We start from the raw sequence: 14,700 nt of genomic DNA on the forward strand, positions 1-14,700 counted from the left end.
TGTGTCAGTATTTACATGGGGTCCCGGGGAGTGTGTCAGTATTTACAGGGGGTCCCGGGGAGTGTGTCAGTATTTACATGGGGTCCCGGGGAGTGTGTCAGTATTTACAGGGGGTCCCGGGGAGTGTGTCAGTATTTACATGGGGTCCCGGGGAGTGTGTCAGTATTTACAGAGGGGTCCCCGGGGAGTGTGTCAGTATTTACAGGGGGTCCCCGGGGCGTGTCAGTATTTACAGGGGGGTCCCCGGGGAGTGTGTCAGTATTTACAGGGGGTCCCCGGGGGGAGTGTGTCAGTATTTACAGGGGGTCCCCGGGGAGTGTGTCAGTATTTACAGGGGGTCCCCGGGGAGTGTGTCAGTATTTACAGCGGGTCCCCGGGGAGTGTGTCAGTATTTACAGGGGGGTCCCCGGGGAGTGTGTCAGTATTTACAGGGGGGGTCCCAGGGAGTGGGTCAGTATTTACAGGGGGGTCCCCGGGGAGTGTGTCTGTATTTACAGGGTGTCCCCGGGGGAGTGTGTCAGTATTTACAGGGGGTCCCCGGGGAGTGTGTCAGTATTTACAGCGGGTCCCCGGGGAGTGTGTCAGTATTTACAGGTAGTCCCCAGGGAGTGTGTCAGTATTTACAGGGACCCGGGGAGTGTGTCAGTATTTACAGGGGGTCCCGGGGGGTGTGTCAGTATTTACAGGGGGTCCCCGGGGAGTGTGTCAGTATTTACAGGGGGTCCCGGGGGGTGTGTCAGTATTTACAGGGGGTCCCGGGGGAGTGTGTCAGTATTTACAGGGACCCGGGGAGTGTGTCAGTATTTACAGGGGGTCCCGGGGGGTGTGTCAGTATTTACAGGGGGTCCCGGGGAGTGTGTCAGTATTTACAGGGGGTCCCCGGGGAGTGTGTCAGTATTTACAGGGGGTCCCCGGGGAGTGTGTCAGTATTTACAGGGTGTCCCCGGGGGGGAGTGTGTCAGTATTTACAGGGGGTCCCCGGGGAGTGTGTCAGTATTTACAGGGGGTCCCCAGGGAGTGTGTCAGTATTTACAGGGGGTACCGGGGGAGTGTGTTAGTATTTACAGGGGGTCCCCGGGGAGTGTGTCAGTATTTACAGGGGGTCCCCGGGGAGTGTGTCAGTATTTACAGGGGGTCCCCAGGGAGTGTGTCAGTATTTACAGGGGGTCCCCGGGGAGTGTGTCAGTATTTACAGGGGGTCCCCGGGGAGTGTGTCAGTATTTACAGGGGGTCCCCAGGGAGTGTGTCAGTATTTACAGGGGGTCCCGGGGGAGTGTGTCAGTATTTACAGGGAGCCCCCGGGGAGTGTGTCAATATTTACTGGGGGTCCCCGGGGAGTGTGTCAGTATTTACAGAGGGGTCCCCGGGGAGTGTGTCAGTATTTACAGGGGGTCCCCGGGGAGTGTGTCAGTATTTACAGGGGGGTCCCTGGGGAGTGTCTCAGTATTTACAGGGGGTCCCCGGGGAGTGTGTCAGTATTTACAGGGGGTCCCCGGGGAGTGTGTCAGTATTTACAGGATGTCCCTGGGGAGTGTCTCAGTATTTATAGGGGGTCCCCGGGGAGTGTGTCAGTATTTACAGGGGGCCCCCGGGGAATGTGTCAGTATTTACAGGGGGGGTCCCGGGGAGTGTGTCAGTATTTACAGGGGGGGTCCCAGGGAGTGTGTCAGTATTTACAGGGGATCCCCGGGGAGTGTGTCAGTATTTACAGGGGGTCCCCAGAGGGAGTGTCAGTATTTACAGGGGGTCCCCGGGGAGTGTGTCAGTATTTACAGGGGGTCCCCGGGGAGTGTGTCAGTATTTACAGGGGGTCCCCGGGGAGTGTATCAGTATTTACAGGGGGTCCCCGGGGAGTGTGTCAGTATTTACAGGGGGTCCCCGGGGAGTGTGTCAGTATTTACAGGGAGTCCCCGGGGAGTGTGTCAGTATTTACAGGAGGTCCCCGGGGAGTGTGTCAGTATTTACAGGGGGTCCCCGGGGAGTGTGTCAGTATTTACAGGGGGTCCCGGGGAGTGTGTCAGTATTTACAGCGGGTCCCCGGGGAGTGTGTCAGTATTTACAGGGGGTCCCCGGGGAGTGTGTCAGTATTTACAGGGGGTCCCGGCGGAGTGTGTCAGTATTTACAGTGAGTCCCCGGGGGAGTGTGTCAGTATTTACAGGGGGGTCCCGGGGAGTGTGTCAGTATTTACAGGGGGTCCCCGGGGAGTGTGTCAGTATTTACAGGGGGTCCCGGGGGAGTGTGTCAGTATTTACAGGGGGTCCCCGGGGAGTGTGTCAGTATTTACAGGGACCCGGGAAGTGTGTCAGTATTTACAGGGGGTCCCCGGGGAGTGTGTCAGTATTTACAGGGAGTCCCCGGGGAGTGTGTCAGTATTTACAGGGGGTCCCCGGGGAGTGTGTCAGTATTTACAGGGGGTCCCCGGGGAGTGTGTCAGTATTTACAGGGGGGTCCCCGGGGAGTGTGTCAGTATTTACAGGGGGTCCCCGGGGAGTGTGTCAGTATTTACAGGGGGGGTCCCTGGGGAGTGTGTCAGTATTTACAGGGGGTCCCCGGGGAGTGTGTCAGTATTTACAGGGGGGGTCCCCGGGGAGTGTGTCAGTATTTACAGGGGGTCCCCGGGGAGTGTATCAGTATTTACAGGGGGGGTCCCCGGGGAGTGTGTCAGTATTTACAGGGGGTCCCCGGGGAGTGTGTCAGTATTTACAGGGGGTCCCCGGGGAGTGTGTCAGTATTTACAGGGGGTCCCCGGGGAGTGTGTCAGTATTTACAGGAGGGTCCCCGGGGAGGGGTCAGTATTTACAGGGGGTCCCCGGGGAGTGTGTCAGTATTTACAGGGGGTCCCCGGGGGGGAGTGTGTCAGTATTTACAGGGCGTCCCCGGGGAGTGTGTCGGTATTTACAGAGGGTCCCCAGGGAGTGTGTCAGTATTTACAGGGGGTCCCCAGGGAGTGTGTCAGTATTTACAGGGAGTCCCCGGGGAGTGTGTCAGTATTTACAGGGGGTCCCCGGGGAGTGTGTCAGTATTTACAGGAGGGTCCCGGGGAGTGTGTCAGTATTTACAGGGTGTCCCGCGGAGTGTGTCAGTATTTACAGGGGGGTCCCCGGGGAGTGTGTCAGTATTTACAGGGGGTCCCCGGGGAGTGTGTCAGTATTTACAGGGGATCCCCGGGGAGTGTGTCAGTATTTACAGGGGGTCCCCGGGGAGTGTGTCAGTATTTACAGGGGGTCCCCGGGGAGTGTGTCAGTATTTACAGAGAGTCCCCGGGGAGTGTGTCAGTATTTACAGGGGGTCCCGGGGAGTGTGTCAGTATTTACAGGGGGTCCCGGGGAGTGTGTCAGTATTTACAGGGGGTCCCGGGGAGTGTGTCAGTATATACAGGGGGGTCCCCGGGGAGTGTGTCAGTATTTACAGAGGGGTCCCCGGGGAGTGTGTCAGTATTTACAGGGGGGTCCCCGGGGCGTGTCAGTATTTACAGGGGGGTCCCCGGGGAGTGTGTCAGTATTTACAGGGGGTCCCCGGGGAGTGTGTCAGTATTTACAGGGGGTCCCCGGGGAGTGTGTCAGTATTTACAGGGGGTCCCCGGGGAGTGTGTCAGTATTTACAGGGGGTCCCCGGGGAGTGTGTCAGTATTTACATGGGGTCCCGGGGAGTGTGTCAGTATTTACAGGGGGTCCCGGGGAGTGTGTCAGTATTTACATGGGGTCCCCGGGGAGTGTGTCAGTATTTACAGGGGGTCCCGGGGAGTGTGTCAGTATTTACATGGGGTCCCGGGGAGTGTGTCAGTATTTACAGAGGGGTCCCCGGGGAGTGTGTCAGTATTTACAGGGGGTCCCCGGGGCGTGTCAGTATTTACAGGGGGGTCCCCGGGGAGTGTGTCAGTATTTACAGGGGGTCCCCGGGGGAGTGTGTCAGTATTTACAGGGGGTCCCCGGGGAGTGTGTCAGTATTTACAGGGGGTCCCCGGGGAGTGTGTCAGTATTTACAGCGGGTCCCCGGGGAGTGTGTCAGTATTTACAGGGGGGTCCCCGGGGAGTGTGTCAGTATTTACAGGGGGGGTCCCAGGGAGTGGGTCAGTATTTACAGGGGGGTCCCCGGGGAGTGTGTCTGTATTTACAGGGTGTCCCCGGGGAGTGTGTCAGTATTTACAGGGGGTCCCCGGGGAGTGTGTCAGTATTTACAGCGGGTCCCCGGGGAGTGTGTCAGTATTTACAGGTAGTCCCCAGGGAGTGTGTCAGTATTTACAGGGACCCGGGGAGTGTGTCAGTATTTACAGGGGGTCCCGGGGGGTGTGTCAGTATTTACAGGGGGTCCCCGGGGAGTGTGTCAGTATTTACAGGGGTCCCGGGGGGTGTGTCAGTATTTACAGGGGGTCCCGGGGGAGTGTGTCAGTATTTACAGGGACCCGGGGAGTGTGTCAGTATTTACAGGGGGTCCCGGGGGGTGTGTCAGTATTTACAGGGGGTCCCGGGGAGTGTGTCAGTATTTACAGGGGGTCCCCGGGGAGTGTGTCAGTATTTACAGGGGGTCCCCGGGGAGTGTGTCAGTATTTACAGGGTGTCCCCGGGGGGGAGTGTGTCAGTATTTACAGGGGGTCCCCGGGGAGTGTGTCAGTATTTACAGGGGGTCCCCAGGGAGTGTGTCAGTATTTACAGGGGGTACCGGGGGAGTGTGTTAGTATTTACAGGGGGTCCCCGGGGAGTGTGTCAGTATTTACAGGGGGTCCCCGGGGAGTGTGTCAGTATTTACAGGGGGTCCCCAGGGAGTGTGTCAGTATTTACAGGGGGTCCCCGGGGAGTGTGTCAGTATTTACAGGGGGTCCCCGGGGAGTGTGTCAGTATTTACAGGGGGTCCCCAGGGAGTGTGTCAGTATTTACAGGGGGTCCCGGGGGAGTGTGTCAGTATTTACAGGGAGCCCCCGGGGAGTGTGTCAATATTTACTGGGGGTCCCCGGGGAGTGTGTCAGTATTTACAGAGGGGTCCCCGGGGAGTGTGTCAGTATTTACAGGGGGTCCCCGGGGAGTGTGTCAGTATTTACAGGGGGGTCCCTGGGGAGTGTCTCAGTATTTACAGGGGGTCCCCGGGGAGTGTGTCAGTATTTACAGGGGGTCCCGGGGAGTGTGTCAGTATTTACAGGGGGGGTCCCAGGGAGTGTGTCAGTATTTACAGGGGATCCCCGGGGAGTGTGTCAGTATTTACAGGGGGTCCCCAGAGGGAGTGTCAGTATTTACAGGGGGTCCCCGGGGAGTGTGTCAGTATTTACAGGGGGTCCCCGGGGAGTGTGTCAGTATTTACAGGGGGTCCCCGGGGAGTGTATCAGTATTTACAGGGGGTCCCCGGGGAGTGTGTCAGTATTTACAGGGGGTCCCCGGGGAGTGTGTCAGTATTTACAGGGAGTCCCCGGGGAGTGTGTCAGTATTTACAGGAGGTCCCCGGGGAGTGTGTCAGTATTTACAGGGGGTCCCCGGGGAGTGTGTCAGTATTTACAGGGGGTCCCGGGGAGTGTGTCAGTATTTACAGCGGGTCCCCGGGGAGTGTGTCAGTATTTACAGAGGGTCCCCGGGGAGTGTGTCAGTATTTACAGGGGGTCCCGGCGGAGTGTGTCAGTATTTACAGGGGGTCCCGGGGGAGTGTGTCAGTATTTACAGGGGGTCCCCAGGGAGTGTGTCAGTATTTACAGGGGGTCCCCGGGGAGTGTGTCAGTATTTACAGGGGGTCCCCGGGGGAGTGTCAGTATTTACAGGGGGTCCCCGGGGAGTGTGTCAGTATTTACAGGGGGTCCCCGGGGAGTGTGTCAGTATTTACAGGGGGTCCCCAGGGAGTGTGTCAGTATTTACAGGGGGTCCCCGGGGAGTGTGTCAGTATTTACAGGGGTCCCCGGGGAGTGTGTCAGTATTTACAGGGGTCCCCCGGGGCGTGTGTCAGTATTTACAGGGGGTCCCCGGGGAGTGTGTCAGTATTTACAGGGGGTCCCCGGGGAGTGTGTCAGTATTTACAGGGGGTCCCCGGGGAAGTGTGTCAGTATTTACAGGGTCCCCGGGGAGTGTGTCAGTATTTACAGGGGGTCCCCGGGGAGTGTGTCAGTATTTACAGGGGGTCCCCGGGGAGTGGGTCAGTATTTACAGGGAGTCCCCGGGGAGTGGGTCAGTATTTACAGGGAGTCCCCGGGGGGAGTGTCAGTATTTACAGGAGGGTCCCCGGGAGGGGTCAGTATTTACAGGGGGTCCCCGGGGAGTGTGTCAGTATTTACAGGGGGTCCCCGGGGGGGAGTGTGTCAGTATTTACAGGGCGTCCCCGGGGGGGTGTGTCGGTATTTACAGAGGGTCCCCAGGGAGTGTGTCAGTATTTACAGGGGGTCCCCAGGGAGTGTGTCAGTATTTACAGGGAGTCCCCGGGGGAGTGTGTCAGTATTTACAGGGGGTCCCCGGGGAGTGTGTCAGTATTTACAGGAGGGTCCCGGGGAGTGTGTCAGTATTTACAGGGTGTCCCGCGGAGTGTGTCAGTATTTACAGGGGGGTCCCCGGGGAGTGTGTCAGTATTTACAGGGGGTCCCCGGGGAGTGTGTCAGTATTTACAGGGGATCCCCGGGGAGTGTGTCAGTATTTACAGGGGGTCCCCGGGGAGTGTGTCAGTATTTACAGGGGGTCCCCGGGGAGTGTGTCAGTATTTACAGAGAGTCCCCGGGGAGTGTGTCAGTATTTACAGGGGGTCCCGGGGAGTGTGTCAGTATTTACAGGGGGTCCCGGGGAGTGTGTCAGTATTTACAGGGGGTCCCGGGGAGTGTGTCAGTATATACAGGGGGGTCCCCGGGGAGTGTGTCAGTATTTACAGAGGGGTCCCCGGGGAGTGTGTCAGTATTTACAGGGGGGTCCCCGGGGCGTGTCAGTATTTACAGGGGGGTCCCCGGGGAGTGTGTCAGTATTTACAGGGGGTCCCCGGGGAGTGTGTCAGTATTTACAGGGGGTCCCCGGGGAGTGTGTCAGTATTTACAGGGGGTCCCCGGGGAGTGTGTCAGTATTTACAGGGGGTCCCCGGGGAGTGTGTCAGTATTTACATGGGGTCCCGGGGAGTGTGTCAGTATTTACAGGGGGTCCCGGGGAGTGTGTCAGTATTTACATGGGGTCCCGGGGAGTGTGTCAGTATTTACAGGGGGTCCCGGGGAGTGTGTCAGTATTTACATGGGGTCCCGGGGAGTGTGTCAGTATTTACAGAGGGGTCCCCGGGGAGTGTGTCAGTATTTACAGGGGGTCCCCGGGGCGTGTCAGTATTTACAGGGGGGTCCCCGGGGAGTGTGTCAGTATTTACAGGGGGTCCCCGGGGGGAGTGTGTCAGTATTTACAGGGGGTCCCCGGGGAGTGTGTCAGTATTTACAGGGGGTCCCCGGGGAGTGTGTCAGTATTTACAGCGGGTCCCCGGGGAGTGTGTCAGTATTTACAGGGGGTCCCCGGGGAGTGTGTCAGTATTTACAGGGGGGGTCCCAGGGAGTGGGTCAGTATTTACAGGGGGGTCCCCGGGGAGTGTGTCTGTATTTACAGGGTGTCCCCGGGGGAGTGTGTCAGTATTTACAGGGGGTCCCCGGGGAGTGTGTCAGTATTTACAGCGGGTCCCCGGGGAGTGTGTCAGTATTTACAGGTAGTCCCAGGGAGTGTGTCAGTATTTACAGGGACCCGGGGAGTGTGTCAGTATTTACAGGGGGTCCCGGGGGGTGTGTCAGTATTTACAGGGGGTCCCCGGGAGTGTGTCAGTATTTACAGGGGGTCCCGGGGGTGTGTCAGTATTTACAGGGGGTCCCGGGGGAGTGTGTCAGTATTTACAGGGACCCGGGGAGTGTGTCAGTATTTACAGGGGGTCCCGGGGGTGTGTCAGTATTTACAGGGGGTCCCGGGGAGTGTGTCAGTATTTACAGGGGGTCCCCGGGGAGTGTGTCAGTATTTACAGGGGGTCCCCGGGGAGTGTGTCAGTATTTACAGGGTGTCCCCGGGGGGGAGTGTGTCAGTATTTACAGGGGGTCCCCGGGGAGTGTGTCAGTATTTACAGGGGGTCCCCAGGGAGTGTGTCAGTATTTACAGGGGGTACCGGGGGAGTGTGTTAGTATTTACAGGGGGTCCCCGGGGAGTGTGTCAGTATTTACAGGGGGTCCCCGGGGAGTGTGTCAGTATTTACAGGGGGTCCCCAGGGAGTGTGTCAGTATTTACAGGGGGTCCCCGGGGAGTGTGTCAGTATTTACAGGGGGTCCCCGGGGAGTGTGTCAGTATTTACAGGGGGTCCCCAGGGAGTGTGTCAGTATTTACAGGGGGTCCCGGGGGAGTGTGTCAGTATTTACAGGGAGCCCCCGGGGAGTGTGTCAATATTTACTGGGGGTCCCCGGGGAGTGTGTCAGTATTTACAGAGGGGTCCCCGGGGAGTGTGTCAGTATTTACAGGGGGTCCCCGGGGAGTGTGTCAGTATTTACAGGGGGGTCCCTGGGGAGTGTCTCAGTATTTACAGGGGGTCCCCGGGGAGTGTGTCAGTATTTACAGGGGGTCCCCGGGGAGTGTGTCAGTATTTACAGGATGTCCCTGGGGAGTGTCTCAGTATTTATAGGGGGTCCCCGGGGAGTGTGTCAGTATTTACAGGGGGCCCCCGGGGAATGTGTCAGTATTTACAGGGGGGGTCCCGGGGAGTGTGTCAGTATTTACAGGGGGGGTCCCAGGGAGTGTGTCAGTATTTACAGGGGATCCCCGGGGAGTGTGTCAGTATTTACAGGGGGTCCCCAGAGGGAGTGTCAGTATTTACAGGGGGTCCCCGGGGAGTGTGTCAGTATTTACAGGGGGTCCCCGGGGAGTGTGTCAGTATTTACAGGGGGTCCCCGGGGAGTGTATCAGTATTTACAGGGGGTCCCCGGGGAGTGTGTCAGTATTTACAGGGGGTCCCCGGGGAGTGTGTCAGTATTTACAGGGAGTCCCCGGGGAGTGTGTCAGTATTTACAGGAGGTCCCCGGGGAGTGTGTCAGTATTTACAGGGGGTCCCCGGGGAGTGTGTCAGTATTTACAGGGGGTCCCGGGGAGTGTGTCAGTATTTACAGCGGGTCCCCGGGGAGTGTGTCAGTATTTACAGAGGGTCCCCGGGGAGTGTGTCAGTATTTACAGGGGGTCCCGGCGGAGTGTGTCAGTATTTACAGTGAGTCCCCGGGGGAGTGTGTCAGTATTTACAGGGGGGGTCCCGGGGAGTGTGTCAGTATTTACAGGGGGTCCCCGGGGAGTGTGTCAGTATTTACAGGGGGTCCCGGGGGAGTGTGTCAGTATTTACAGGGGGTCCCCGGGGAGTGTGTCAGTATTTACAGGGACCCGGGAAGTGTGTCAGTATTTACAGGGGGTCCCCGGGGAGTGTGTCAGTATTTACAGGGAGTCCCCGGGGAGTGTGTCAGTATTTACAGGGGGTCCCCGGGGAGTGTGTCAGTATTTACAGGGGGTCCCCGGGGAGTGTGTCAGTATTTACAGGGGGGTCCCCGGGGAGTGTGTCAGTATTTACAGGGGGTCCCCGGGGAGTGTGTCAGTATTTACAGGGGGGGTCCCTGGGGAGTGTGTCAGTATTTACAGGGGGTCCCCGGGGAGTGTGTCAGTATTACAGGGGGGGTCCCCGGGGAGTGTGTCAGTATTTACAGGGGGTCCCCGGGGAGTGTATCAGTATTTACAGGGGGGGTCCCCGGGGAGTGTGTCAGTATTTACAGGGGGTCCCCGGGGAGTGTGTCAGTATTTACAGGGGGTCCCCGGGGAGTGTGTCAGTATTTACAGGGGGGGTCCCTGGGGAGTGTGTCAGTATTTACAGGGGGTCCCCGGGGAGTGTGTCAGTATTTACAGGGGGTCCCCGGGGAGTGTGTCAGTATTTACAGGGTGTCCCCTGGGAGTGTGTCAGTATTTACAGGGGGCCCCCGGGGAGTGTGTCAGTATTTACAGGGGGTCCCCGGGGAGTGTGTCAGTATTTACAGGGGGTCCCCGGGGAGTGTGTCAGTATTTACAGGGGGTCCCCGGGGAGTGTGTCAGTATTTACAGGGAGTCCCCGGGGAGTGTGTCAGTATTTACAGGGGGTCCCCGGGGAGTGTGTCAGTATTTACAGGGGGTCCCCAGGGAGTGTGTCAGTATTTACAGGGAGTCCCCGGGGAGTGTGTCAGTATTTACAGGGGGTCCCCGGGGAGTGTGTCAGTATTTACAGGGTGTCCCGGGGAGTGTGTCAGTATTTACAGGGGGTCCCGGGGAGTGTGTCAGTATTTACAGGGGGTCCCCGGGGAGTGTGTCGGTATTTACAGGAGGGTCTCGGGGAGTGTGTCAGTATTTACAGGGGGTCCCCGGGGAGTGTGTCAGTATTTACAGGGGTCCCCCGGGGCGTGTGTCAGTATTTACAGGGGGTCCCCGGGGAGTGTGTCGGTATTTACAGGGGGTCCCCGGGGAGTGTGTCAGTATTTACAGGGGGCCCCCGGGGAGTGTGTCAGTATTTACAGGGTGTCCCCGGGGAGTGTGTCAGTATTTACAGGGGATCCCCGGGGAGTGTGTCAGTATTTACAGGGGGTCCCCGGGGGCAGTGTCAGTATTTACAGGGGATCCCGGGGGGTGTGTCAGTATTTACAAGGGGTCCCTGGGGAGTGTGTCAGTATTTACAGGGGGTCCCGGGGGGTGTGTCAGTATTTACAAGGGGTCCCTGGGGAGTGTGTCAGTATTTACAGGGGGTCCCCGGGGGCAGTGTCAGTATTTACAGGAGGGTCCCGGGGAGTGTGTCAGTATTTACAGTGGGGTCCCCGGGGAGTGTGTCAGTATTTACAGGGGGTCCCGGGGAGTGTGTCAGTATTTACAGGGGGTCCCCGGGGAGTGTGTCAGTATTTACAGGGTGTTCCCCGGGGAGTGTGTCAGTATTTACAGGGGGTCCCCGGGGAGTGTGTCAGTATTTACAGGGTGTTCCCCGGGGAGTGTGTCAGTATTTACAGGGGGTCCCGGGGGGGGTGTCAGTATTTACAGGGGGTCCCCGGGGAGTGTGTCAGTATTTACAGGGTGTTCCCCGGGGAGAGTGTCAGTATTTACAGGGGGTCCCGGGGGGGGGGGGTGTCAGTATTTACAGGGGGTCCCCGGGGCGTGTGTCAGTATTTACAGGGGGTCCCGGGGGGGGGGTGTCAGTATTTACAGGGGGTCCCCGGGGAGTGTGTCAGTATTTTACAGGGGGTTCCTTGAGAGACTCTATGGCCTTATTCTGTGCCATGGGTGTAATGGTCCACAATTACATCAAGAATTCTTACACCAGGTTAAAGTCCAACTTATTTGTTCAAACACTAGCTTTCAGGGGGACTGCTCCTTCCTTTATTCACCTGAGGAAGGAGCAGTGCTCTGAAAGCTAGTGTTTGAAACAAATAAGTTGTACTTTAACCTGGTGTTGTAAGACTTCTTACTGTGCTCACCCCAGTCCAACGCCGGCATCGCCCCTTAATGGCTCAATTATATCATTTGTGTACCAAATTGATGAAATCCGTATCAGGATCTGATGTCAGTTTCTGGGTGAATGGATTGCGTTCCGTTAACCACTCCTAACTTTACCATCAACTGGGACTAAGCTCAATTCCTTTTCTATTTCTCTTGGCAGTGATGAATGGGAACAGTCACTCACTGACTGCAATCAGCAGACCTCCATCCACTCCCAATGGGTCCAGGAAAGATCCTGCCTCCTCAGGCACCACCTCTCTGACTGATCAGCAGTTGCCTCCCGTCTGTGGAGCCAGACAGCTCTGCAAGCTGAAGCGTTTCTTGTCCACGCTGCAGCAGTTTGCCAATGATCTATCCCCAGAGATCGGAGAGCGGGTGAGGACTCTGGTATTGGGACTTGTGGTAGGTAGTTCCCTGATTTCAGATCTTTAGTGAATAACTGGGCCCTTTGTGAATTCTCTGAGGGCAGTGTGACACAGATACTGGAAGTCCCTGTTCTACCTGGAATTTATTGAACTGGAACTGTTCCATTCTGTTTGTAGGTGGCTGTATTCTGGAACCAGTTGTCTAATTTAATTTACAGAATGAATTTGATAAAATCCGGGAGATCGCGCTCCCAGGATTTAGCCGGCTGCCATTGCTTCGCGAGGTCTAACGCAAACTCGCAAAACCTTGTGATGTAAATCCTGCCCAATGTGGGGGGAATCACTTTCTGATAAATCTGCAGATTAGAGGGAGACAGTTAGTCTCATTGTAAAATACAGTTTCTATTTTTTATAAATGTTTTTATAAAAGCTTTTTCCAACCAACGTTTTTACATAACAAAAATAAACGAGAATTATTGAACAAAACAAGGTGGGTGTTGTCTTTATACAAAACAAAATTCACATTATATCACCAATCCCCCCCCACCCCCCCCCCGGGATGCTGCTGACACTTTCCTGCTCCTATAGAAAGTGAGGGAAAGGCTGCCACCGCCTGGAGAACCCCATCAAGGACCCTCTCAAGGCAAAACTTTATTTGCTTCAGGCTGAGGAACCCAGCCATATCGCTAACCCAGGTCTCCACGCTGGGGGGCTTCTCGGGGGCTGAGGAACCCAGCCATATCGCTAACCCAGGTCTCCACGCTGGGGGGCTTCTCGGGGGCTGAGGAACCCAGCCATATCGCTAACCCAGGTCTCCACGCTGGGGGGCTTCTCGGGGGCTGAGGAACCCAGCCATATCGCTAACCCAGGTCTCCACGCTGGGGGGCTTCTCGGGGGCTGAGGAACCCAGCCATATCGCTAACCCAGGTCTCCATACTGGGGGGCTTCTCGGGGGCTGAGAAACCCAGCCATATCACTAACCCAGGTCTCCACGCTGGGGGGCTTCTCGGGGGCTGAGGAACCCAGCCATATCGCTAACCCAGGTCTCCACGCTGGGGGGCTGAGGAACCCAGCCATATCACTAACCCAGGTCTCCATGCTCGGGGGTTTCGAGTCCATCCACATTAACAAGATCCGTCTCCGGGCTACCAGGGAGGCAAAGGCCAAAATCTCGGCCTCTTTCGCTTCCTGCACTCCCGGATCCTCCGACACCCAAAGATCGCTATTGTTGGACTCTGCTTCACCCACGTGTCCAAATTCCTGGACATAGCCCTCGCAAAGCCCTGCCAGAATTCTTTAAGCGCTGGGCATGCCCAGAACATATGGACATGGTTCGCCGGACTCCCTGAACACCTCGCACACCTGTCCTCCACCCCAAAGAACTTGCTCATTCTCGCCATCGTCATGTGAGCCCCGTGCAACACCTTAAACTGAATTAAGCTGAGCCTGGCACATGATGCGGACGAATTCACCCTGCCCAGGGCATCAGCCCACAGGCCCTCATCCAGCTCCTCGCCCAGCTCCTCCTCCCACTTGCCATTCAGTTCCTCCACTGAGGCTTCCTCCACCTCCTGCAGCTCCTGGTAGATGTCAGACACCTTCCCCTCCCCTACCCAGATGCCAGACACCGCCCTGTCCTGTATCCTACACGGGGGCAGCAGCGGAAATGTCCCCACCTGCTTTTTAAGAAAGTGCCGAACCTGGAGGTACCTGAAAGCATTCCCCGGGGACTGGCCGAACTTCTCCTCCAGGGCCTGCACGCTGGGGAAAGTCCCGTCTATAAACAGGTCCCCCATTCTCCTAATGCCTGCCCTACACCAGCCTTGGAACCCCCCGTCTATCCTACCCGGAGCAAATCTGTGCTTATTCCATATCGGGGTCCACACTGAGGCCCCCTCCTCCTGCCTGTGCCGTCTCCACTGCCCCCAAATCCTCAATGCCACGGTCACCACCGGCCTTGTGGTGTACCGCGCCGGCGAGAACAGCAGCGGCACCGTGACTAGTGCCCCTAGGCTGGTGCCTCTGCATGATGCCACCTCCAGCCACCCCCATGCCGCCCCCTCCTCCATCATCCACTTCCTAATCATGGCCACATTGGCCGCCCAATAATAGCTGCAGAAGTTCGGCAGAGCCAGTCCCCCACCTCCCCGGCTACGCCCCAGGAATGCCCTTTTAACTCGCGGGGTTTTATTCGCCCACACAAATCCCGTAACATTCCTATTCACCCGCTTAAAAAAAGACTTGGGGATGAAAATGGAGAGGCTGAAAAACAAAGAGGAACCTGGGGAGAACCGTCATCTTCACAGTCTGCACCCGTCCCCCCAGGGAAAGTGGGAGCATGTCCCACCTTTTAAAATCTCCCTCCATCTGCTCCACCAGCCGGGTTAAGTTGAGTCTGTGTAGGGCATCCCAGTTCCTAGCCACTTGTATCCCCAAGTACCGAAAACGCCTCTCCATTATCTTGAGTGGGAGCTCCCCCAGTCTCCTGCTAACCTGCAGTTTCTCCAGGTACACAATACATTGGGAGACCTCGGCACAAATGGGGACCAGATGGGACGGAACTCGTCGGGGACCCCCAGGGGGTTGGAGGCCCCCAGGTACTTTGGGCAGGGTGATACCCTGGCATTGCTGGTGCCACCTGGGTGCCAGCCTGGCAGTACTGAGGTGCACAGGTGGCACTTCCTGGGTGCTAGGTTGGCACTGCCACGCTTGCAGTCTGCTCGTGATCAGGCCGGGGGTACCTTGCCTGGGTGTTGGGAGGGGGAGGGGGGTGTTGGGGGGAGGGGGTGTTGGGGGAGGGGGGTATTGGGAGGGGAGGGGTATTGGGAGAGGAGGGGTATTGGGAGGGGGGAGGGGGGTGTTGGGAGGGGAGATGGGGAGGGGAGTGGGAGGG

At 57.5% G+C, this 14,700-nt stretch overlaps 1 protein-coding gene across 1 annotated transcript in view; it reads left to right on the forward strand.

The window, feature by feature from the left end:
* The window catches only part of LOC119972007 (protein CBFA2T1-like), a 105,956-nt gene that overhangs the window by 25,824 nt on the left and 65,432 nt on the right, over positions 1 to 14,700 (forward strand). The window contains exon 2 of the mRNA XM_038808430.1: positions 11,603 to 11,844. Within this exon, the coding sequence (XP_038664358.1) occupies positions 11,603 to 11,844 (242 nt within the window). The remainder of the gene's footprint in view (positions 1 to 11,602; positions 11,845 to 14,700) is intronic.

Source organism: Scyliorhinus canicula, chromosome 9 (genome assembly GCF_902713615.1).
Source record: "Scyliorhinus canicula chromosome 9, sScyCan1.1, whole genome shotgun sequence".
NCBI classification, from domain to species: Eukaryota; Metazoa; Chordata; class Chondrichthyes; order Carcharhiniformes; family Scyliorhinidae; genus Scyliorhinus; species Scyliorhinus canicula.